We start from the raw sequence: 25,478 nt of genomic DNA, 5'->3' as shown, positions 1-25,478 counted from the left end.
GACTGAAACATACTTTATCTAAAACAGCTTTCAAAAACAAAACTCAATTGTATTTCCTCTTTATGATTTCAAAGGTGAGAATGCAGGAAGAAGCTGCTTTTTTGAACAAGAGAATGATCTCTCAAATGGGAATGCCACCGATTCCTGAAGCTTCCAGCGCCCCGCTTCCTCCTTTTCAAGATACAGCGTGCAACTTGCAACAAAGGACAGAACCATCTGTAGGGCAACAGCAGGCAAAGGACAACCTGGGCCCAGCAGCCCAGAGCGAGGGTTCAGTTGATGCCATCTACAAAGCCGTGGTAGATGCTGCAAGCAAGGGGATGCAAGTAGTTATCACCACTGCAGTCAACAATACAACCCAAATGAGCCCCATTCCAGCTCTGAGTGCCATGAGTGCCTTCACAGCCTCAATTGGTGACCCATTAAACCTTTCCAGTGCTGTCAGCGCAGTAATCCATGGAAGAAACATTGGCATTTCCGATCATGAAGGCAGGGCAAGGAATACTAGAGGGGCACGGATACTGAAGAATTCAGAACACCTTAAAAATTCCAGTGAGGGGGATGGCTTGGAATATTATAAACCAACAGGTTGTAACACACCCAAAAAACAGTGGGAAGGGGAGCAAAGTCCTGGAGGGGAAATGAACAGATGGAAATGTGAGGAGTTTTTAGACCATTCATCCCATATCCACAGCAGCCCTTGCCATGAAAGGCCCAACCATGTCTCTGCACTGCCACTAGCCCAAGGCAAGCAACTTCCAATTCTGTTACCCCAGCGAAACTGTCACAGCGATAAGATGTTGGAGGAGAACTTCAGGTATAGCAATTACAAAAGAACTATGATGAGTTTTAAGGAGAGACTAGAGAACACTGTGGAACGATGTGCACACATAAATGGAAACAGGCCTCAGCACAGCAGAGGGTTTGGAGAGTTGCTGAATGTCTCTAAGCAAGACCTGGCCATGGAAGAGCAGTCTCCAAGTTCCTCCAATAGCTTTGAAAGTTCTCTAGTCAAAGACTACATCCATTATAATGGAGACTTTAATGCCAAAAGCATTAATGGGTGTGTGCCTAGTCCTTCAGACGCTAAAAGCATTAGTAGTGAAGATGACCTAAGGAATCCCGATTCTCCCTCTTCACATGAGTTGATACATTATAGGCCAAGGACGTTTAATGTTGGGGACTTGGTCTGGGGCCAAATAAAAGGACTGACTTCATGGCCTGGTAAATTAGTAAGAGAAGATGATGTTCACAACTCATGTCAACAAAGCACTGCGGATGGGAAGGTATATTTATCCATATACATACATATGTTATACATTTATATATTAACAAAGGGATATATGAGTGAAGAATATTTGTGTCCATTTTTTAAAAAGAAAAAAAATTGGTTATAGTTTTCTGTGTGATTATGGAATTATCATTCATATGGCATGAATATAATACCAGAAAAACATTATTGCCTTCGCCACTTGTGAGCCTTAGGACCAATCTAAAATAATTAATGCTGCTAAAATAGATGTTCCTCTTAATTCTATAGGATGAAAGTACTTTATGCTGTTTGGTAACATTCAAATATGTATTTGTGCATATATTTAATATTACTTAATTATGTGTTTAGATAAGACTTTTTAAATTCTGTTATGGTGAGTGTTTACTTAAAATACTGACTTCATTATTATACATGACAAAGATTTTTGACCAGTATGCAAAGAGCTCCTATGTGAATAGAAAGCACTTTACTATGTCAGTAGGACTTGCCACTTCCCTACCCACAAAGATACAATCCCAACTTTACAACCCTTCCCCATTTTCTCACTATTCCACAGAGTCCTCTGAACCTTTCAGAGATAGAAGGATGGGGGTAGAGAAATTCAATCATATCTGTGTACTTTTAGATCCATGCCAAATGAATGAACCTGTCTAAAGCAAAATGCTTAACATTTATGTGAAACTTAAGCATTGGTGTTGCCAGACAGAATTTTAGTCGTGGAAGATCCATGCAAATTTACTTGTCCTCTTGAATAGAGGCAAGCTAATGACTTGGACAGATTTTATTGACACCAAAGAGACACATCAAGGCACAGTTCTATCCCGGCTCTAATGACTACAGGTATTCTCCATGTTCATGCAATGTCAACTCATGTTTCTGTGTGGAAAATCATAAGTATGTGGGTATTCCTAAGGTGACTGTACATATCTAGAATCCAGTTATTTATTGTGAGGTAATTTTTTCCTGTAATTTAACAGTATTGCAATAGTCTTAAGAGCCAGATTATTGGGAAGAAGTTAAGAATAACATGAAAATGAGAGTGAGAAGGGAAATAATTTTCTCAATGATACATTCTGCTCTGTTGCTCTACCATCCCTTTCACCTTCACCCAATATGTAAGGGCTTAAGTCTAATGAGAAATTATAGCCTACAACTAGAGAACCCTTCATCCAACAACTGGCTTCTGGTTGTGATTATTCAGTGGTGAAGACGCACTCATGTGGATAATCAATCTTCTTTCTGCTTTCATTGCGATGACTACTACTACTGATTCTACTGCTACTTTTTCCAAAATTATGTCCTACTTGTTTGTGCCATTTCACTTCTATAGAACTCCTACAAACACATCCAACCTGATCCTTCACCAGATTGACACAAAATCCCAATTCATGTTCATGATTAAGAAGATGGGCCCATATCACTTAGAGCAGTAGTTCTCAACCTGTGGGTCCCCAGGTGTTTTGGCCTACAACTCCCAGAAATCCCAACCAGTTTAGCAGCTGTTAAAGATTTCTGGGAGTTGAAGGCCAAAACATCTGTGGACCCACAGGTTGAGAACCACTGACTTAGAGTTTCCCAACTCCACTCACTAGTTTCCCTTGTCGAAATTTGCGATGAACACTTGAATTGTGAAGCATTATAACCACTAACCTACTTCATGAATGTGAATAATTAACTGCACAGAAGACAGTTTGAATCTTCTTAGAAGTTTATTTAAGAAAGCTGAGTACCACTCTGCTCGGTGTAGTGATCCTCTTAAATATAACCATTAAACAAATGAAGGTTGAAACAGTTGGGCAATGGATTCCTTTTAAAATGTTAAATTTGTGTAAGAGAGCCAGAGTGGTGTAGTAGTTTGAGCAATGGTCTATGACTATGGGGACCAGGGTTTAACAGCAACACATTTGTGTGAATATTAGTACATTGTTGTTTTTGCATAAAGTGCTCAATTCCTACATCATATTGACACACTTCCCCTACCATGTTATTCTAATTTGTATGTATCTTATTTAAGTTTTATGTAGTTTGAATTTAAGGCATTTGGCAAGAGGAAAATTAATTTAAATTTCAGGAACAACCTATGCACTTGTTCTATTTCCAATTATTTGGAGTTGAGAACAGTTCATCAGATCTATCCAATGTTTTTGAGAGACTTTTGAACAGAAATGTGAGGTAAAATTACTTCTGTAAAAAACAATAAAATTACCAAAATTTTAAGAAAACATGGTAAAATGAATTTTATAGCCAGGGACTCTAGAATAATTCACACATGTATGTTTTATTCAGACAGATTTACTCACTTGTTAACTAGTATCCCATAATGAATTATTTGTGAGTTCATTCTCATAGGTTATGCATAATTAAAATATTGAGCCCAGCATTCTTTGAAACAAAACCTTTAATTGATAACAATATGTATTCCCATTTTCCGTACAGAGTCTTTTCTGCACCATGAGTACTTGTCCCTTTATACACCAATGCCTTTTTCTGTCTGTCAGTCACTATGCTGTTTATAAATAAGGTTCCTCTCTCTTTGTTGGTCCCCTCTTGTCAGCAAATGTGTCCGCTTCCACTTTCCTCCCATTGTCAATTCCCAAGGGAGTAATTCAGAACTTTAATATGATGCAGGTTCTCATGATATTGTCTTCTAACCCTGTTGTTGATTATTAGTAAACTGATATCCAATACAGAAGACCAGTTCAACTTGGAATAAATGCAAGTTTCTCATTCCTTGTACTTCCAGAACCTATAAAAGGGGTTGTTTTTCCTTTTGTAAAACATAAGTACTAATGACTGGCAGAAGCTGTTTGCAGGGTCTCAAAAATGTTATATAAAACTTTTTAACCTGAGAGAAAACCTCTCAGCATCATTAGGACTTCCAGCATGACCCAGTAGTCAACTTCTACTTGAGTTGACCAGAAAATTGCAGTGGAACACTCTCTATATCCCCCAGTACAATTGTACTATCGGTTTGAAGCCTAAGTTGACCATAGAGTCAACTGGAGAATGTAGAGATTCCTAGCAAAAACATATTAATCAAATCTGTGAACAGTCCCCAAAAGTTGAACACACAAATGTAGAGGACTGGTTGATTATATTCACAAAAGTTGCCAGCATAAATAAATGTATATCCTAATTTCTAGTTTTCTGATTGAACCATCATACTGATTGAGAGGTTGAGCATCAGTAAATCCATCATCTAAAAACTATCACATCTACTGTTAAATTTCAACTGAGAAGGGGGCCGGGATTATACCTCAGTCAGGCCCAGAACCATAAAAAGAATTTTTTTTTTGAAATAGGAAAGTACAGTATAGTAGCAGTAGTTATGGTATGCTGTATGCATAGCTAATTTCATGTATTGTTTTTGTGGTTAATTTTTCCAAAGTTCAGTTACTAAATATGTGGAATACCAAAAGCGCTACCACAATAATATCACAAGTAATAATGCATCTAGCTTGCAGCACCCTGGTGCATTCAGTGAAGTTCACAGCAGAAATATTTGTAATGTTTCAGTTGACTAATGCGGTCATTTGATATACAAATTAGCTATTATTGGAACAAAATCTGTTGTTTAGCTCTGTGAAGATTTAAAGTAGCAAAAGCAATATAAGATGTGATGATAATAAAGATGAAATAATGGTATATTTCACATTGAAAATGTTAATTTTAATATTCTTTGGTAAATGAACTGTGAAGTTCTTTAATCTCATTTGGAAAGTAAAGTTATCTGTACATAATGATTGCAATGCCGTATGTAGATTTGGTTGCACACAAAGAAAAAAATCATGCTTTCACAAAGTTCAATTAGGAAGATAATTGAGTTGAACCATCTGGTATTGCAATCTATAATTTTTATTGCTGATTTCAGTGCAGCTGAAGTTTCTGGTTTTGCCCAATTTGTAGTTTTGTTGTTAATTACAGTGGACTAAATTGTATACGGGGACATTGGTGCCAAAACAAAATTTCTGTTCATTCGCTGCTTTAATAATTAACAATATCAAGATGATGTAATATTGTCTGACAACATGCTTCATTCACTTCATATTTTAGGGTTTGAGAATATAAGAACAGACAAGTTGAGATCAAAGTCCTTCTAGTTCAACCTTCTCTTTGCATAGTAGCCAATCAGTTGCCTTTTAGAAACAGATAAGAAGGGCATGCGTCCTGTTCATAATCTTCACTTGTCTCTGGTAATCATGGCAACATATATATATATATATATATATATATATATATATATATATATATCCATTGTGGCTTGAAGCCATGAATACTCCAGTCCTCTATGAACTTGCCCGATCCCTTTAAAAAAAAAAAAAACCATCCCGCTGGTAGTTCAGGCTTGATTTGCCCTCGGGCCCATTCCTTTGTCTTTTAAGCAGTCTGCAGCATCCATAGAACACTTCTTCAGTACCACTGTCCAAATAATTTGATTTTCTTCTTATCAGCTTTCTTGACTATCCAGAATTCACAACCATACATAGAAATTAGGACTATGATGGACTGGACAATCATAGCTTTGTATTGTCGAAGGCTTTCATGGCTGGAACCACTGGGTTGTTGTAGGGTTTTTTTCGGGCTATATGGCCATGTTCTAGAGGCATTCTCTCCTGACGTTTCACCTGCACCAATGACAAGCATCCTCAGAGGTAGTGGGTTAATGGAACAATGGATGACGAATCTGGAACATGTTTTTGATGACGAGACGACAGTGAATGGGTATTGTAGTAACTGTTTATTAATTGTGTGATGTGTTAGGTTGTTAACTGTTTCTATACTGTAGCACTGAATTTTTGCTGTTCGTATTTGTTGTGAACCGCTGTGAGTCGCCTTCGGGCTGAGAACAGCGGTATATAAGTAAGGTAAATAAATAAATAAATAAATTACCTCACTACCCCTGAGGATGCTTGCCATAGATGCAGGCGAAACGTCAGGAGAGAATGCCTCTAGAACATGACCATATAGCCCAAAAAAAAAAAACCTACAACAACCCAATCATAGCTTTAGTGTTCAATGATATATCTCTCCACATCAGGGTATTGTCTAGTTCCTTCATAGTTGCCCTTCCAAACCCTTGTCTTCTCCTGATTTCTTGACCGCAGTCTCCATTCTATCTTAATATGGGGTCTATTATGAGAGCAAGGAAGAAATGTCCCCTTGTGCATGACCCAATCAACTCATATTGTGATGTGTAGAACCCAGATATAAAAGTGGTATATTTACGAAGGTTTACAGATGTCTGGATTTGACATGTTAATGTGTCATTAGCAAACTTTATATTTCAGTGTTAATGAACAGAATGTTTGCATAGTGTACAAATACCCAAATTTTATATATGTGCCAATTGTTATGTGTTCTATGTGGCAACTGAGCAAAGCATCTTTTAACTGTGGTTATATTACCTTTAAGGAACACAGAAGATAGTTAAGGTTTTCACATAGTTCTTTTTTTTTACTCTGAAGTGTGTGTATATTCTGTCACTGTGACTCAGAATCTCTTGCATTAACTGAGCAGAAAAAGTGAAGAGATGTTGATAGATGCAATGCCTGTTAGGCACCAAAGGAAATAACAATAACAACCACTTGTAGGAGTGCTGAATGCCTGGATAATGTGATTTTGTATTCATGCCTTCATTCAGGTGGAACCTGACAAGTTGAAGACACTAACAGAAGGTCTGGAAGCCTACAACCATGTCCAAAAGAGGAATAGAAAGTAAGTTGTCTTTATTCTTAGGCAAGCACCAGCCTTAAGAGGAATGATTAATGTTTGCAGACAATTTGACTTTGTTTGAAAGGAGAGTTGTTGGTTTTGGTATGCAGACTCACCATATTTTTACTCTACTAAACACATTTTACTGATTTGGCCTTGTTTCAAATACTTATTTAACAGGAAGTAACAGTATGGCAAAATATATGTTTGAATACAAACTTAGGGAAGAGATGTTAGTCTCTAGCACAAAAGGCAGATGATCTTTCCAAAACAATTTGGGATACCAAAGTTGCCTTTGGAGAGCTGTCAAATACGTGTCATTCATGTCTCTTTTTTTTTAACGTTTTTCATTACTAGCAAAATGCAAGTGTTTCCCTCTACCTTGAACTTCTATTAATGTGTTTTATAAATGAAGTTCAGTGTTTGTTGCATCTCATATTCATCCGTGGAAAGACAGAAAGCAAAGGTTCTGGTTTTGGGGGTTTCTTTTCATGTCAGGAACAACTTGAGAAACTGCAAGTTGCTTCTGGTGTGAGAGAATTGGCCGTCTGCAAGGACGTTGCCCAGGGGACACCCGGGTGTTTTACCATCCTGTGGGAGGCTTCTCTCATGTCCCTGCATGAGAAGCTGGAGATAACAAACGGGAGCTCACCCTACTCCCTGGATTCAAATGGCCGATGTTTTAGTCAGCAGTTCTGCCAGCACAAGGTTTAACCCATTGTGCCACCGGAGGCTCCTTGGTTTTTTCTGTGATCACCAGGTTGTTTTTCCCGTTGCATCCTCAAAGGCCAGCTGGTACACTATTCTATAGGGTTCTTCAAAGCTCCAGAACAAATCTTCTATCACATAGGAATTGCTGAGTAAAGAGGTAGTCAATTAAAAATACAGCAATTTCATGTAGAAGTTTAGGGCAGCCTCTCTCTGAATAAATTCTGCCAAAAAAGCCCTGTGATAGGATTGTCTTGGGGTCACCATAAGTCAGAAACCTGAAGGCACACAGCAAAAACAACAAAAAACACTAAAAAAAACAAACCAGGGGAATTCTAAACAAGAATCAGTCAGGGTCAGTTAACAACTCCCAAACAAAGGATCCCCAGGCAGCCAGCAGCCAGGCTTTGAAGCTACAAGGCCATTAAATGCCAATCAAGGTAGCTAATTACAACATTTACACTTGCCACAAGCAGACAAGTGCTCTTTCCCCCACCATGGACATTCCACAGATACATAGACCCCACTTGCCTAGTTTCCAACAGGCCTCACAACCTCTGAGGATGTCTGCCATGGATATGGGTGAAACGTTAGGAGAGAATGCTTCTGGAACATGGCCAGACAGCCCAGAAAACTCACAGCAACCCATAAATAATATTTGTTATTATTAATAATAATCCACGTAGTTTGTGGGTGTATTAATCCATAGGACTGAGACAGTGACTATTTTTCTAAAAACCACTATTGTGGCATCTCAAAGATTCACAAATTTTATCCTTTTCATCTTCTATATTTATTCTTTTTTGTTTCTTATTACTACATCCAGTGAAGTGGTCAGCAGTCTCAACATCTTATGACAAATCAAAATTTTAGTCTTAAAGATAAAACAAGATTATTTGTGACCAAATTTCAGAGTACTATACACAGATTGAAATATAAGACAGCTACTTCCAAGGGGTTGGCAGCTCTTGCTTGCAGGAGCCAGAAAGTAAAATGAAAAAGTAGTATAGAAATTGGAAGTGACTATAGAAATTGGTGTCCACTACTTATATTGGGTTAGGCTTTGTGGGGCCTCATGAATTGCTTCTAAGAGTGGCAAAACCCATTCTTCCCTCTATTAATTCTCCAGTGCTCAGAGCATCCTCCCAATGCCCAGTAGCAGAGGCACATCCTTTTACCTCTAAAATTCCACTGCAAATCAGTGAAGCTCTCCATTTTGGGACATTTGGTACAAGTCACGTTTTGGTATACTCTAAATGCCTCGTAGGGACATAGTGCCCATTTCCCAATCAATATACATTTCCCAATCAATATCCAGTGGGCCTCAAGGAGTGTGTATATCTTTCTTTGTATGTTTTTCATGCATATGCATAGTCTCCCAAGAAATGTGTGGAATGTACAAATCATAACAAGGTTTTGCACATGCTCCAAGCAGTATGCATAATCTGCAGTATGCAAAATCTGCAATATGCAGATTTGTTTACTCTGTCTGTTTAATAATGACATGCTCTCACCAAAATGGATAGTTTCCTTAAAAGCCTGGGACTTTTAAGTTGGGAGTGAAACAGAAGAGCTAGAGTGTGTTTTTGAGCAGAGCATAAAAAAGAGGTTTGAATACATACAGGGGTAGAGATTGTACTATTTTTGTAAACATGCTGCTCTGTTTGTCTAAGGAATGTGAAAATTCTTACAAGTTTTCATAGTAAAACTAATCAATATTTGACGAAAACCTGGTTTACATGGATATGAATGGATGAACCACCTTGGAGAAGTACACTTTTTTTTTTTTACTTTATCTATAGCAGTGGTTTCCAACCTTTGGGCTTCCGTGTGTTTTGGACTTCAGCTCCCATAGTTCCTAACAGCTGGTAAGCTGGCTAGGATTTCTGGGAGTTGAAGTCCAAAACACCCGAAGGCCCAAAGATTGGGAACCACTGATCTACAATAACACCTGGAAATGTTGGTAAGGCATATACTGGTTGGTGGGGACGAGAGAGAGGGCCTTCTCGGTGGTGGCCCCCTGCCTCTGGAACTCAGTTCCAAGGGAAAAAACAGGCTCCCTCCTTCCCCTCCTTTTGTAAGAGCTTGAAGACCAGGTGGTTTCAACAAGCCTTTGAAAATGACCAGTTCTAACTCAGCCCTGCACATTGTCGAATACGGCCTTATTCTTCCTACCAATTACCCATATTCTTTCCTCTAATCCGCCCCAAAATGAACAGCCACAGACCCGTACCTAATATTATTGTTGCCTGCCATAGCGTTGCACTTAATTCCCAGGCCCCCTAGAATTTTTGGGCTTGCACAAATCTTGGCCCGGCCTTTTAAATTTTTAAATTGCCTTGAACAGACAGGATTACTTTTAATATATGTGTGTTACGGCGACAGTTTTTATGCTTATATTTTGTTTTGTCAATCTTGTCGTTATGTTGTTTTTACTTTGTATGTTTTATGATGTTACCTGGGAACCGCTCTGAGTCCCCTCGGGGAGATGGAGCGGTATATAAATAAAGTTATTATTATTATTATTATTATTGATCAGCATAAAGTTGGTTCAAGGAAAAAAATAACAAGGAAATATAATTTTCAGTTTTTCCCTGGATAAACTGTTCCTTCATATACTAAGCATTAAAATTTTATAACAAACAAGATTATTCATAATACACTTTATATTGGCAGGTGAATTTTCATTAGTAATTGGTATTTATCATTTTTTTTTCAATGCTTCTGAAAATTCTGGAAAAACGAAGAAAACAGTTTTTCTCTGACTTCAACATTTCTAGATTTTTTTTCTGCTCCAGAGAGATCAGCAGCAGATCTTCTAGAACAGATGTTGAATCAAATGGCAATCAGATATATCGCGGGCCTGCTTCTGGGCTGTTTAGAGAGGCAGTAAACATTTCATGCAAAATCATTTATGACTCACTATTTAGCCAGGAAATTTCCAAGTGTAAAAGCAAGAGAAAGCCTGGCTTCATCAGGATTACAGTTTTAAAAGCCCGACTCAAAATAACAGGAGAGTGAGAGCGAAACAAATCAGGAATCCTCAGGCACCAATATTTGATGATTCATGGTATTTATCCCCAGCTGTAATGCAGTTAGTTGGCATAATAGGTTATACCTATAGGTCGATATTTAATCACTACAGTACATTCTCTCATATTCAGGTTTATATGTTGGATAGTTTGAGCAGGTGGCAATCTGAGTCACATGTAGACAGGCAAAACAATGCAAAGTAGATTTAGGATCCATCCCAGTGGACTCCTTGAAAGTATGCCTTTAGTCTTTCCTGAAATGGAATAAATATCAGCCACTTGTGCATGTGTTTGTGTATGATAAAATAAAATTCTGAACTTAAGAAGTCCATACTTCCAGTAGCCTAACCACTGATGAAATCATCACCTTGCAAATTGTCTCTCCTGAAACAAGCTGCAGGTTTGGGAGGGGTAATGTAACCTTTCTCTCTTTCTCTTTCTCTTCCCCTCTTTCATTCTCTCTTCTGTATGTACATTGCAATGAAATTGGCCGGGAAGATAGCACAAATCCATACCTTCTTTCCTATTCTCTCCCATTCACCTGCCTGCATCACGAGCCAATCCTTCTTTGTGAAATTCCTTCCTAATCCCAAATATGGCAATTAGCCAAGGCCTGAAAGTAAGACGAGCCTGTGCTAGAGTTTGCCAGAGAACATGAAATTACCATGCTCCCTGACAAGCCGATTAGTGTATCCTATTTGTAATTACCACACTGGAAAGTAGACCACTCCTTTCAAGTCAACACGTGGCTTGTAGAGAGGGACAGTGATACACCTTCACAGATTAATAAGCAATGAGCAGGTGAGCAATTAAGTGAGGAACCTGCAGAGAGGGCAAAGCAAGTGGAAGACAATTATCAGCTAGGTACCTTGCAAGATTATCACTAAGGCTGGAAGGAAAGGTGGGATGGGGCATTCAAAAAATACTTATTTACACACCTTCATTAATTGCACTGGAGCTATTCTAGAATGGCATTATTAAGCTGTAGGAGTGTACAATTAAATGCAGAGATTTGCTTCTTTGTGTATCTCTCCTCTACATTCTATCAGGTGCTAAGGAAAGCACTGTGCCTCCATAAATGTCCATCTTGAGCTGTTTCTATACTTCATTCCCTTAGGAATCAAGCAAAAATGGTTATCAGGAGTACTCACTTTATTTATTTTTTAGGATGACACTTTACTCAGTATATTTTTAAGGGCAGAGAAAATCTACAATGCTTATGATCCAAGCAGACTAATGGCCAAAGAAAGCCTGCAGTTAATATCTTCATAGCAAGAAAGAAAACTGTTGTTCCTTTAGCATCCAACTTGTGTATGCATACATACTCATATGTTAGTGGAGGTTATTCCATTTGTTAAATCTGCAGTTTTCTCTGTCAGCAAGGTAGTGACCATGTCAATCACATCATATAAACAAGTCTAGTTGTTAATAGAAAAAAATCCCTTCTGCATTTCAGAATGAGAACATTTTGCTCCTGGTAGTATTCAGTCATTTTACTTTTACTCACTGTTTGTTTGAAGAGTCCTTTTCACATTTTAGTATCTTTTCTGTGTACTCATGAATAAAGAGTCATAGGTATAACAGATTAAACATTTTCTGTGCTCAGAATACATATTGGGAGATGGATATTGGAAGAAATCCCCTGTGGTTGTCAATAGATGCTTCTCGGTCTTGAAAATTCATGCATAGCATGATTTCCTTAAAACAAAAATATTGTACTAAAGCACTTTCAATTAAGCAAGTACTCAGAACTAAAATAATTTATCTTAATTTGTGTACACTTAATGTTCTCATACTAAAATATTTTTTCTTGAACTAATGATAGGCATCACAATGTATCTCAAAGTATAACTTCTGAATAGAAAATTGCACAATCTCTGGATGCTCATCATCATATTTTGCATTACCCGAAAGAAAAAGGTGACCAGAATCAAAATGGAAGATTGTTGTGATGATTATTGTTGTTATTAATAGCAAAATGTATACATATAAATCTGGATCCTGTAGAACAGTGGTTCCCAGCCTTTTTTTGAGCAGGGACCATTCTGACCGGGGACCACTCTCCAATATTAGTACCAAAGGGGGTTACAAATCAGTTTTTGGTCAACTTTAGATTTGGTTTCGTTATTTGGGGTGCTGATCCAGAAAATTGCATTAGTTAGACCACATCAGCTCTAGTTTCTGATGCAGAACATATGTCACCCAGTAGTTGCCATCTGCTCACCCCAAGAAAATCATGTTTAATGAGCCACGGCACTATAAGAGTGCTTTGTGAGGCCAGTCGCTCTCGTTGCAACGGTGTAGTAACAGTGAGGCTGTGGATCATATTTTAGTTCTTGTGGACCACTGGTGGTCAACGGACCACAGGTTGGGAACCACTGCTGTAGAATAAAGGAATCTGATTGCAAATAGAATATCCTATCTTTTTCAGAGAAAAAGTTAAAATCTCCTAAGATTATTCCATATCTAGCAATTGGATTTTTTTTCTCACTTGAAAATTGGCGTCTTTACCTGGATCATTTGGTGGTACAGAATCTCGATTTCTGCAGATTTTTCATTTACTACTTTTGAATGTGTGTATTTATATATATAATGAGTGTATACAGTATAGTGTTTTGAGGAAGTAGGATACTGAGAGTCCCTGATCTGAATCCCACAAGGCCATTGAAATTCACCCGATGTCCTTGAGCAAACCACACTCTCTTAACCTTGGAGGAAGGCAAAGGCAACCACCCACATAACAAATCTTGCCAAGAAAACGCCATGATAGGTTTGCCTTAAGGTCACCATAGGTCAGAAACAAGATTTTATTTTTTAAACTGAATGTTTTTTAATAGTTTTCAATTTTGTTTAATTGTATCTATGATTTCTAATGTATTGTGCCGGCACATTGTAAGCCGTCCCAAGTCCCTTTTCGGAGGTGAGAAGAATGGGATATAAATCCCCGAAATAAATAATTTGATATATAGCAGTAGATATGGATATACATATAGATTATTGATTACCTTTTTTTAGTTGAGATTCTGGTTTTTGTATCTCTTTGACAAGTCTCTCTCAGTTTACTTGACTCAGTTACTTAAACAGCTTTCTGTTCTGCATGCACGGAGCTAAATAAACATTTTTCACACCTGGCAGTGTAAATGCATTATATAATGTGGAATTTATATACATATAACTTATGTGCACATAAGAGACGTGCCCTGTGTAAGTAAAAGAATTAGTCATCTGATATCTTAAACCCCATGAAAACTTGAAGAGATTGTGTATATTCTGTAATTGTACTGAAGGTGGTAGTCACGCTACACAAAACCATTCATATTGAACTCTCCAGCTACATTATAAATGCAGTGCTGTTCAATGCAAGGAACAGGCAAACCAAGCACATTATTATGTTCCTCATCAGCCCTGATATTCTAGCACATAACCGGCTAAAGCTAAATTGGAAAGAAAGGTACATAATCCTCTAAATATTTGATGCTTTCTTATCTGTCTGTTTTTCATTCTTCTCCACAGTGAAAACTACTACTTTTTTCAAACATATGTCTCAGCCTTTTAATTAAAAAAATGTGATTATACCTGCTCTGATTTTGATCAGTTTATTCCTGTAGGTATAGTTCATCATTAAAAGTATTTTTTTTTCCAGTAGGAATATTAATGGGACTAAACTACTGACTGGACATTGAGCTTAATTTGCACTTTAAGCATTAAACTAAGAGATGTCTTTATTGTGTTGTCAAAGGCTTTCATGGTCAGACTCACTGGCTTGCTGTGGCTTTTCTGGGCTGTATGGACATTCCGGTCCCAATTCAAGGTGCAGGTTATGACCTATAAAGCCCTAAGCGGTTCAGGTCCCGCCTATCTCTTTGATTGCATCTCCCCCTATGAACGGCATGGACTCTTAGATCTTCCGGGGAGGCCCTTCTCTTGCTCCTGTCACCGTCTCAAGTGGAGTTGGTGGGGCAAGGGAGAGTGCCTTCTCAGTGGTGCCCCCCTCCCCCCGCCTTTGGAACACCCTCCCCAGAGAGCTAACACAAGCTCCATCACTAGCCTGAAGACCTGGTGGTTCAAGTAGGCTTTTGATAATGATTAGCCCCAAGTCCTACCCTGGCCAACAGTTAGGTCCCCACTCTGCACTCTACCCACTTCCCTGGCCCTCTGCTACCTCATTACCCTTGACCTGGCCTAGCTCTATTATAGCTATTCAGCAGGCCCTGGAAAAGAATAGCCCCAGGCATTACCCTGACGATTAGTTCTGCACTTTACCCACTTCCCCAGCCCTATGTTTCCCATTAGCCCAGGCCTCTCATATCTGTGCCTCAGGCCTTGGAAATAAATAGCTCCCAGTCTTAGCCTTACCACCATGCAGGATTATGGTTGCACTTTATCCACTCACCTGACCTTAGTTCACCTTGTTATATTAGCCCAGCCATCCCATAGTTATCGAGACCCACTCTCAAATCTTGGCCATATGAAACTGAACTTGCCTGATGGAATTAGCACCCAATGGTTTTTAATTTTAAATATGTGTGTCTGTTTTATAGAATCATAGAATCATAGAATCAAAGAGTTGGAAGAGACCTCATGGGCCATCCAGTCCAACCCCCTGCCAAGAAGCAGGAATATTGCATTCAAATCACCCCTGACAAATGGCCATCCAGCCTCTGCTTAAAAGCTTCCAAAGAAGGAGCCTCCACCACACTCCGGGGCAGAGAGTTCCACTGCTGAACGGCTCTCACAGTCAGGAAGTTCTTCCTAATGTTCAGATGGAATCTCCTCTCTTGTAGTTTGAAGCCATTGTTCCGCGTCCTAGTCTCCAAGGAAGCAGAAAACAAGCTTGCTCCCTCCTCCCTGTGGCTTCCTCTCACATGGCTATCATATCTCCTCTCAGCCTTCTCTTCTTCAGGCTAAACATGCCCAGTTCCCTGAGCCACTCCTCATAGGGCTTGTTCTCCAGACCCTTGATCATTTTAGTCGCCCTCCTCTGGACACATTCCAGCTTGTCAATATCTCTCTTGAATTGTGGTGCCCAGAACTGGACACAATATTCCAAATGTGGTCTAACCAAAGCAGAATAGAGGGGTAGCATTACTTCCTTAGATCTAGACACTATGCTCCTATTGATGCAGGCCAAAATCCCATTGGCTTTTTTTGCCGCCACATCACATTGTTGGCTCATGTTTAACTTCTTGTCCACGAGGACTCCAAGATCTTTTTCACACGTACTGCTCTCGAGCCAGGCGTCACCCATTCTGTATCTTTGCATTTCATTTTTTCTGCCAGTATTATGGTTTTGTTTATATTGATTACTTGTATAGTTTTATGTCTGTAATTGCAATGTTTGACCTATGCTGATAACCGCCATGAGTCCCCATGGGGAGATAGAGCGGTATACAAATAAAAGATGATATGGTGATGGTGATATAATTATTATTATTATTATTATTATTATTAATATTATATTATATTATATTATATTATATTATAGTATATTATATTATACAGGGTTAGTCAAAATGCATAGGCCAATAAGCCATTCAATTGAATGGCTTATTGGCCTATGCATTTTGACTAACCCTGTATTATGTTCCAGTAACATTCTCTCCTGATATTTCACCCACATCTATGGCAGGTATCCTCAGAGATCATGAGGTCTGTTGGAAATGAGTTTATATATCTGTGGACTGTCCAGGGTGGAAGAAAGAACTCTTGTCTGTTTGAGGCAAGTGTGAATGTTGCTGTTGGCCAGCTTGATTAGCATTTAAAGGCCTTGCTGCACTTGATTGATGGCACTCTGGAATTCCCCTTTTTTGAGCGGTATTATTTGCTATCTTGATTCTGGTTTTGTTTTTTTTAATATTGATAGCCAGATTTTGTTCATTTTTATGGTTTCCTCCTTTCTGTTGAAATTGTCCACATGCTTGTGGATTTCAATGGCTTCTCTGTGTAGCCTGACATGGTAGTTGTTAGAATGGTTAAGCATTTCTGTGTTCTCAAATATTCTGTGTCCAGGTAGGTTCATCAACTGCTCTGCTATGGCTGACTTCTCTGGTTGAATTAGTGCTTTTCATGTTCTTTGATTCATGTTTGGGTTCTGCGATTGGTGGTCACTATGTAGACTTGTCCATGGCTGCATGGTATACTGTAGACTCCTGCAATGGTTATCCATTGCTGAACATTGCATTTGTTGAATTTCCCTGGTAGATCTGTAGCGTTTGTAGGTTATGTTTCTTCATTAGTTTCCCTATGCAGCCAGCGGTTTCCTTGATGGTAAGAATACTTACTAGGTGAATCTTTGTCTTTACTCTCGTGGCTTATTCTTGGTCTTGAAGCTCTTACGATGTCTGTAGTGGAGTATTCATTGGCCTATAAAGCACATTCCACAGATATATAAACCCCACTACCTCGTTTCCAACAGACCTCACAACTTGTGAAGATGCCTGTCATAGATGCAGGCAAAGTGTCAGGAGAGAACACAACTGGAACATGGCCATACAGCCCAAAAACTTTCAGCAACCTGATGTCTGATTGTTTATGTTTTATATTTGGATTCATGTTGGTGTGGGGTTTATACTTGGGTTTGCTATGGTGGTAGGCCAATAGTTAGTATTGAACTATTTAATGTTTGAATGTACTTGTTGACTATTTATATGGTGATAGCACTGTACGGTGCTTTTGTGAGCCTCCCTGAGCCCCCCCCCCGTCCCCCAAAACTGGGTCTTGTTATGGACAAGACCCAGTGGCCAGAATTCCACTTAAAGTATGCTTTGTTTGTTATACATAAATGGTGTTTAACATTAATGGAGTGGAGTATGCATTCACTTTGCAGCGTATGATTTGAATAGTGTATTTTTTTACAGTTGTGAGTGTTGTTGTAACACTTGTTCCCTATTTTTGTCTTAGAGGTGGGAAGCTAACTAACCATTTAGAAGCTGCTATACATGAGGCCATGAGTGAACTCGACAAAATGTCTGGGAATGTAAGTATCTAGTGTAGAGCATGTAATGCATATTTAATATTTTATTCAACAGAACTTTGATCAATAGGCTAGTGCAGTATCGTAGTTTGAGTGTTACACTACAACTGTGGAGACCAGGGTTGAAATCCCCTCTGGGCCATGAAATCTTTGTGCAAATCACACTCTCTCAGCTTTAGAGGAAGGCAAAGGCATACTGCTTCTGAACAAATTCCTGTGATAGCTTTGCCTTCAGGATCGCCTTAAGTCAGAAACTACTTGAAAGCAAAATACAACAATGGTCAGCATTTGAATTTGAAATAAAATCCAAGAATTAGAGCAGTTACCTAAGAATTATTATAGACAGACAGACAGACAGACAGACACACACACACACACACAGAATGGGACGGGGGATGAAAAACGACCTCATTGGACCCTTTGAAGCTTTCAAATTTCTGCTTCTTGTTACCATCTCCAAAAAGCCTTATCTGGGTGTCAAGAAATCATCTGGAATGACATCCAGTGTGGATAAAAAGCCATCCATGGGAATTTATGAAAATGAGATGTCAGCCATATAATCTTCGAGAAGTGGAGAGTTAAAGACCAGAAGGGCTTTGCTGGATCAAAGTTAATGAAAACTGGATTGTGTCCACTTTATGTGTTACTAAAATCATATGGAATAACAAAAGGAATTTATATATCAGTTCAATGTGTATGTAATCAGCTAATGCCCATATAGATAGTTTCACCTCTACATAAGAGTTTCACCTATAACTCTGGTTTAGTTCTTTTGTCAAAACAAGACAAAATAACTCAACCTGATCAAGAAAATCTACTGATGCAAGTTATCATTTCTGCCATCAGGAAGAAACCAAGAAGGCTTACCTATGGTTTGTTAGTTTGCCGTGGGGAGTGGGGGTGCTTTGTACAAATATTTATATGCTACTTTTATCCAAAACTTTGGTTTACATCAACAAAGAGGTTTACATCAACAATATAAACTAGGCACAAATACAAATATTAACCATGAAAAAATATGTGAGGTAATCAGAGTAGCTGTTTAAATAAATATGTTCCTAACATACATCAAAGACTAAGAATAGAAGTATGTCAACAATGTAACAAGAGTTGTCACACAATAACTGCCTTTTTATCGATAATTGTTTTAAAGTGTTTATATTGTTTTGATTGTATACCATCCTGAGCTTTCACAATTCAGGGTGTGGAAGAAATATTTATAAATGAGTGGGTTTTCATGTTGAGAAGAAAGAAATGGAGGAAGGAAATGCATATTCTGGACCTGAGATCCACTCCCTTACAACACTTCAGGCACTGGTCCAGAACTTGGACATTCACTGATCTAATAGAAAAGTAGAGTTGTGTCTGGTCATCATATTGAAACCCCTACCATAAGTCCCCTATGGCTGCTGTTGATGATTTGTATTCAGTAGCATTTGGGGACAAAATGGTTTATTTGTTTGCTTAGTATTACATTCAAACTGAAACCATTGGCTTATTGCTCTCCTAACAAGAATCCTGAGTTTGTTCCAAAGGAAAATTACCTCTGGACCATTTATTTAGAGCAGACTTGAGATTGCTCTTTGCAGAAAGAACAATCCGTTTCTTTCAAAAGTCTTATGAATCCATCCTCTGCTAAGAGAATCTCATTCCCTTTAATTTACTTCCACAAAATGAAATATCATTACATGTATCCATACACTGGAGGAGAAGACATAGCATTCTTTTAAGCTCAGCTGTACTACAGAAGCAAGATGAACCAGACAGAACAGTTCTACTCGACATCTATAGTTGCATACTCTGGCAAACACGAGGAGTAGACAACCATGTGCCCACTTTTGAAGCTGCACATCTAGGTAAAGAGCATGCCATTAGCTTCACGGTGGAGCTTTCTCCAACTCCATGTTGAGAAGAAGAGAGGGAAACACATGTTAGTGCACCTTCCAGAAGTTGTACCCATCCAGGACTAGCTTTTCCATGAGGAAAGACCCATGTAGTTACTTTGAACATTTTTGTGTATAGGGATTAGGGCCACCTTCAGAAGCACTCCAAAATGACATGTCCCCATTGCAGGCTGGAGAGGGGAGGAGAATTACCAAGAGTGCAATCAAGTGGTTGAATCTCATGGTTACAGGTTTTGGCATAGCTGGCAATACTACCCAAACATTGTAGACCTCTGAAGCTACTGATCTCTCATTACTTCGATGTGAGTCTGCTCTTTATAAAAACTATTTTTATTATCTAACAAACATTGACTAAGGAGAGGCCAGGTTTTTGTTATCATTAAGAGTATGAGTCATTCTTTCAAATCATGCTTCAGCTATAATTAATTAGGTTTGAGCAAGTTCGGTTTTCCAGCCTCTAATATGGGAGTAATACTGGCATTTAATCTCACTCCACAAACACTTCTTATCAATGTTGTCCAATCAACGTAAAACATTATTTTTGAAGTTCTCTGGGCCTTTGGGACACCTTTTCGAGGACTTGAGGAAAGATTCAAGGAAAGCTTCATTCCATGAGAAGAACTCCACAGTCCCTTAGTTGCATCCTACCCAAAAAGTACTCTTTTGCTTTATGTGGAAGGTTTGTGAAGATGACTAAGATACATGTGATATATGTGTTCAATACATATTGGTTGCTTTTAATAAGTGAAGAAATTGCTATATAAATATCAAGTATTTTATTGCTTTTCAATCATCCCTTCTCATTTAATTCCCATTATTGTTTTTCAGGTGCACCAAATTCCACAGGGAGACAGACAGCTGAAGCCTCCAAAGCCCAAGAGGAGGAAGATCTCTAGATAACATTGAATGTCTTTGTTACTGGTCTAGTACATATATATATATGTATAAAACATGCACATAAATATATGATATTATATATTGATAATATCAGGATGGATAGAGTTCATCACCACAGGGTGCTAAACAAAACAGTGGTACAGTATTCTTATTGGTAAAGAAGGCAACGTCAATCCAGATCTTCAAAAGGTTGCAGTGTGTCTATAAAAATCCTTTTTTTCTATAATACTAAAATTGTGATTATAAGATTAGAGTCCAAATGTTTCTGCAAAGTTTTCATTGTGTATATAGATAAAACAGAATTTCATGACGATATCTGGAATGTAAATAATGTACAATATTGTCATGTACAAGCGTACCTAATGCACACTTTATCTTTTATTGTACAAAAAAAAATAGTGTACAAAATTCTTTGGTTTCTATTGAGTACACATACAAGAGACTTACCAGTGTAAAGTGATAAATAAAAATACAGCCTAAATGCTTTTATATAATAATGTAAAAGATGCTGTTTTTGTATTTAACAGCAGTGGAAAAGGCATGATTATGTAATACCTTAATTATGACATAACACTTCTCGCGACTGAGTGTTCATTTATAGTGTCTGTTTGGAATGAACCTGGAAGTACTGTACTCCATTTCCGGTCCCTGTAGGGAGAGTGCAACCTTGCAGATTCCTAAAGGGATGTGGGATCACACAGGTCAAATTAAGAAGTCAAAAGTTGCAACTGCTTGTTGCATTTTTTAAAAAGTTTGCCTGAGTTTTAAAGTAGAGTGCTGTAGATTTTTTTATTAAAAATATTTAGATAGAATATTTTAGTCAGTTGTTGCTTTAACAGAGTTTCATAGCCACCACTTTAAAATCAGAGTCATTCATTTAGAAACCCTTTACAGCCAGTATTGGCTACTGACTTAATCTCTTGGTGCAAAGGACATATTGTATAAAAGAAATAGTCCCATTTCAAGGACTCTTCCCATTAATTGATAACTCTAAGACAGTGGTGTGCAACCTTGGCCTTCTTGGTGTTTTGGACTTTGGCTCCCAGAATGCCTGACCATTGGACAAGCTGGCTACGATGTCTTGGAGTTGGAGTCCCAAACACCTAGAAGGTCACAGGTTGCACACTATTGCTCTAAGATGGTGGTTCTCAACCTGTGGGTCCCCAGGTGTTTTGAACTACAACTCCCAGAAATCCCAGCCAGTTTACCAGCTCTTAGGGTTTCTGGAAGTTGAAGGCCAAAACATCTGGAGAACCACAGGTTGAGAATCATTGCTTGAAGAGATTACAGTGCAGTCTGTCCTTCATGTTTGCTGAGATTAGGGACATGGGGCCCCTGTGAAAGTGAAAAAGCATAAACAAAGAAATTCCTATTTTTTATCTGAAGAATACCTCACTAATTTCTAGGTCTGCCATCATAACTCTGCAGTTGACTTCGGTTGGAAGCTGGCTGTAGAATGCACTGAAGGACCCAGAGCTTCCTCAAGAGGTGTTATCTCTCGAAATCTTTAGGTCTGAAGGAAGTTGAGAATAGAATCTGGTTGTGGAGGATTTAGAGATTCTTAGAACAAATCCATTAATTATCAGTCCAACAAATGTCAAAACCACAAATGTGAAGGACAACTGCATAGCATAATGGGGTTCTTAGAACTGAGAAAGAGATTTCTGCTACCCCTTTTATAATTAAATAGTTTTATTTACTTCACCGGGGCTATATCAGCACTAAAAGGACACTAAATTGTCTCACCTGCTGGTACTAACCCCGTTGCCCGTTTTAATATACTAGAGGAAAAAGGTGGCTTACTAAACTATTAGGAGCACTGGCCAGGATCCTGAGAACTACACACCTATTGTTTTGTGTGTGCTGCTTGCATCAAAGGCTCCCTCTGCTCCAGTTTGACAAACCAATTGGGAATCATGGAGAATTTCCAAAAACATTTTTTGATCAGGAATGGGGTTCCTTTTAAAAACAAGGAAGGGAGTTTGTGTTAAAAAATAAACCTTATAGGGCACACCAAAATCTTTGGATCTATCTAATGTAGCTCTTTGGATTCTAGCCAGTGATTTTGTCAGTATTATGTAACATATCAGATTTATTTTATTTAATAAGAATTATTTATGCCATTAACAGATTCTTATATATAAATATAAATATATGAATATATATATCGATGTGGCAGAAATGTTCAGGTTGAGTCTATTAACCGGATTATTTATGTTCTGTTGAGTTGGAAAGAAATGTGAAACATGTTTGTTAGAAAGGTGATCGTACACTACAGATCCACAAAGCTAAAGCTGTGAGCCATTCTCAGAGTCCCGAGATCTTTTAAAGAAGTGGTCGTGCAGTGGTCATTTTCAGTGTCGGTGCTGCATACGGTGGCAATGGCCTTCCCCTTTCTTCCAGGCATTGCGCAACGTATTCCCCATTCATCATGCCTGGGCCCAAGATGGAGTCTTTAGGGCCACCTACTACCTCTTCATCTGGGAGCCACCCTTTTGTCATATCCCGAAGCATCATTCCTTCTAGTGGCTTAGTTAGCAAAGAGTGCTGGTAACCAGCTTCACCTACAGCTGATAATGGTACCAGTATATTGATAACCAAAATCTAATGTTTCAATGAGGAGTGCTCATTCCCTGCCCAGTTCACCTTCTCAGGGCCCAAGCTCCACTTTCCATGGGATATGAGCAGCAACACTAGTCCCAGAGGACAAGAGATCTGGGGGAAGTCCATTCCCCTGGCCAGTTCTTCCATGCCAATGCACACAGCACTACCCCTGGGCTACGGGGGCTGCTCTTATCCCATGTGGACAGCTCTCATTCTCTATTTCCAAGCCCAACCCAATGGAATGCAATTTGCTACACTACGCTACAGTGGCCTGGAGACAGGAACCCTTCCTTCTGCTGGGTAGGTTCATTTTGTCATTTGTGTACCGGCAGCGTAGCCTGCCACAATCCGACATGAAACCCCATGTGAAGTGATCTTTTGTGTAGTTTAGTTAGCACTCTCTCTTTTTTGTTACAAGTTGATGTGTTTGTTACGTTTAAAGAGTTAATGTTGTCCATTTTTTTCGTACCAGCCTGCTTTCTGCGCTCGTCTAAACAGATGTTCCTATTCATGAATACTCATGTGAGTGTGTGTGTCTGTGTGTGAATGGATGTGTACTTCAATTTAGTTTTTTTAAGTTTGCCTTTTTTTCATCCCTAAAATGGAATTTGTATTGACCCACTCTTCTTTTGACATTTTAAACTAATTAGGTTTGTATTTTTCTCACCAATGTATACTTTACATTAGTAGACTATGTAAAGTATTTTTGTGCACTTGATTTCATTGGTTAATATTGGCATTGATGTGGGTGCTAGGAGTAGATCGTTTCAGTCCATACAGATTTTTTTTCCTTCTCTTTAGAGTTTTTATGGTTTTATGTAAGCAGTTTATGTAAATATTGTGAGCATTACAGGTCATGCAGTGTTGTAACATTTTTAAAAATGTTGCACCTACTTTACAATTAAAAACCTGGTCACTCATACTTGAATTTTGCCCATAGAGCCATTTCTTTCTCTTTGCATTCGTGCATAAATTACTTTTAACAAAAGGCTCAACCCTTCTTTCGGTGATTTTTTTTTTTTTGTTTAACAAATCTATATTTTTCTAACAGAAGATTTTAACACTTAATTTTTTTTTTGGAAATAAGATGAATCCTGAGACTTGGCACAATTACGGAAATTGCAAGTGTGACAGTGAAGTTGGGCCCCTTAAGATGAATTAGCCTCTCATTAACCTCTCATAGATCAATTAGTGGATGTTTGTGTGGTGTTTTGAGGATATAAAGTGCTAACTATCCTCATGTGTCTATTTATTTATTTATTTCTGGCGGGTTGTGATAAAATAATATAAAAATTCAAAGAATTATTCTTCTTTCTATAATGAAGCTTTATGAATACCATTTCTATTTATGAAAAAGTTTTAGTTCCTATAACAAATTACTTACAGAGTGAAAATTATTACTGGCACTAACGCTGAAAATCATATCCAAAGGATTGAAAACCATTCATGTCCCATATCAGTTATGACCACAGCCTAGGTCTCGAATTTTGTTTCATAGTTTTTATATTCAAATTTACCAGTGCCATTGTGCAGACAACTTGCGAATAATTGCAATATTATTGTAGATTCCCTGATTTTAATGGTATAACGTATCATGGTGGACTGAATTAACTTTTATTAGCTACAGTTTGTATTTTGCTACATAGGGTTTTTAATATGAATATTCCAGAAGAGCAGTAGCATAATAATGCTTTTCTATTTTAAAAGAACCCCATTCTAGTCTTACTAAGAGTTAGATTTTTAAAAAATATCAGTTTTGTAAAATTTGATAAAAATTGTCAATATTATGATTAAATCACACAAAAAACCTCACTGTGATGTTCTCTTCCGGAAGTGGGCCATGTTTGCACAACACCAGGCTGGGAGGGGTCATTTGTCCCAGGCTCAAAGTGAAGTCCATACGGTACTACAACCATAAAATTAATGCTGATTTAACTCTATTAACCAGAGACAGTGGTTATGACTGAAAATTCTTGACACAATGTTCAATTTACATATTGTTTTCCAAATTTTAATACTGCTTTCAGCTTATGAAATCATGTATCCAGCGCATCCATTTAGAAATTAGTTTGCGTGCTAGATTGTATGTTCTGCTCAGTTCACTTGTAGTTACATTAAGGAATTACACCTCAATTAGTTAACATCTTATGTGGGACTTGCGTCTGTGAAGATCATAAATGTCTAGATAATGAGCAGATATATTTGAAATTAATGAGGTTGTGTATTCAGTTCATTGCATCTCACATATCTTCATGAAATCTTTAAGAAATTGGCACTAGTAGTGTTAACACTGGGAGTGTCCAAGCAACACAAGAAGTCATGCCTGATTGAAGACCCACCTATCAAATCATGAACAATAGGATACTCATTTTGAG

General features: G+C 38.2%; 1 protein-coding gene across 4 annotated transcripts in view; it reads left to right on the top strand.

Annotated features, from left to right (window-relative positions):
* The window catches only part of MBD5 (methyl-CpG binding domain protein 5), a 132,877-nt gene extending 108,534 nt beyond the window's left edge, over positions 1–24,343 (top strand). For 3 of the 4 annotated variants that reach the window (XM_060776412.2, XM_060776420.2, XM_067472654.1), the window contains 4 exons: positions 75–1,286; positions 6,915–6,988; positions 17,626–17,701; positions 20,431–24,343. In XM_060776412.2, coding sequence (XP_060632395.2) covers positions 75–1,286; positions 6,915–6,988; positions 17,626–17,701; positions 20,431–20,502 — 1,434 coding nt within the window. In that variant the 3' untranslated portion in view covers positions 20,503–24,343. Of the gene's footprint in view, positions 1–74; positions 1,287–6,914; positions 6,993–17,625; positions 17,702–20,430 lie in introns of those variants that run through there. The other variant, XM_067472663.1, reaches the window with a different exon arrangement.
* Positions 24,344–25,478: the final 1,135 nt, after the last annotated feature.

This window comes from Anolis sagrei, chromosome 1, assembly GCF_037176765.1.
Source record: "Anolis sagrei isolate rAnoSag1 chromosome 1, rAnoSag1.mat, whole genome shotgun sequence".
NCBI lineage: Eukaryota > Metazoa > Chordata > Lepidosauria > Squamata > Dactyloidae > Anolis > Anolis sagrei.
This window is presented reverse-complemented; position numbering and strand designations above follow the sequence as displayed.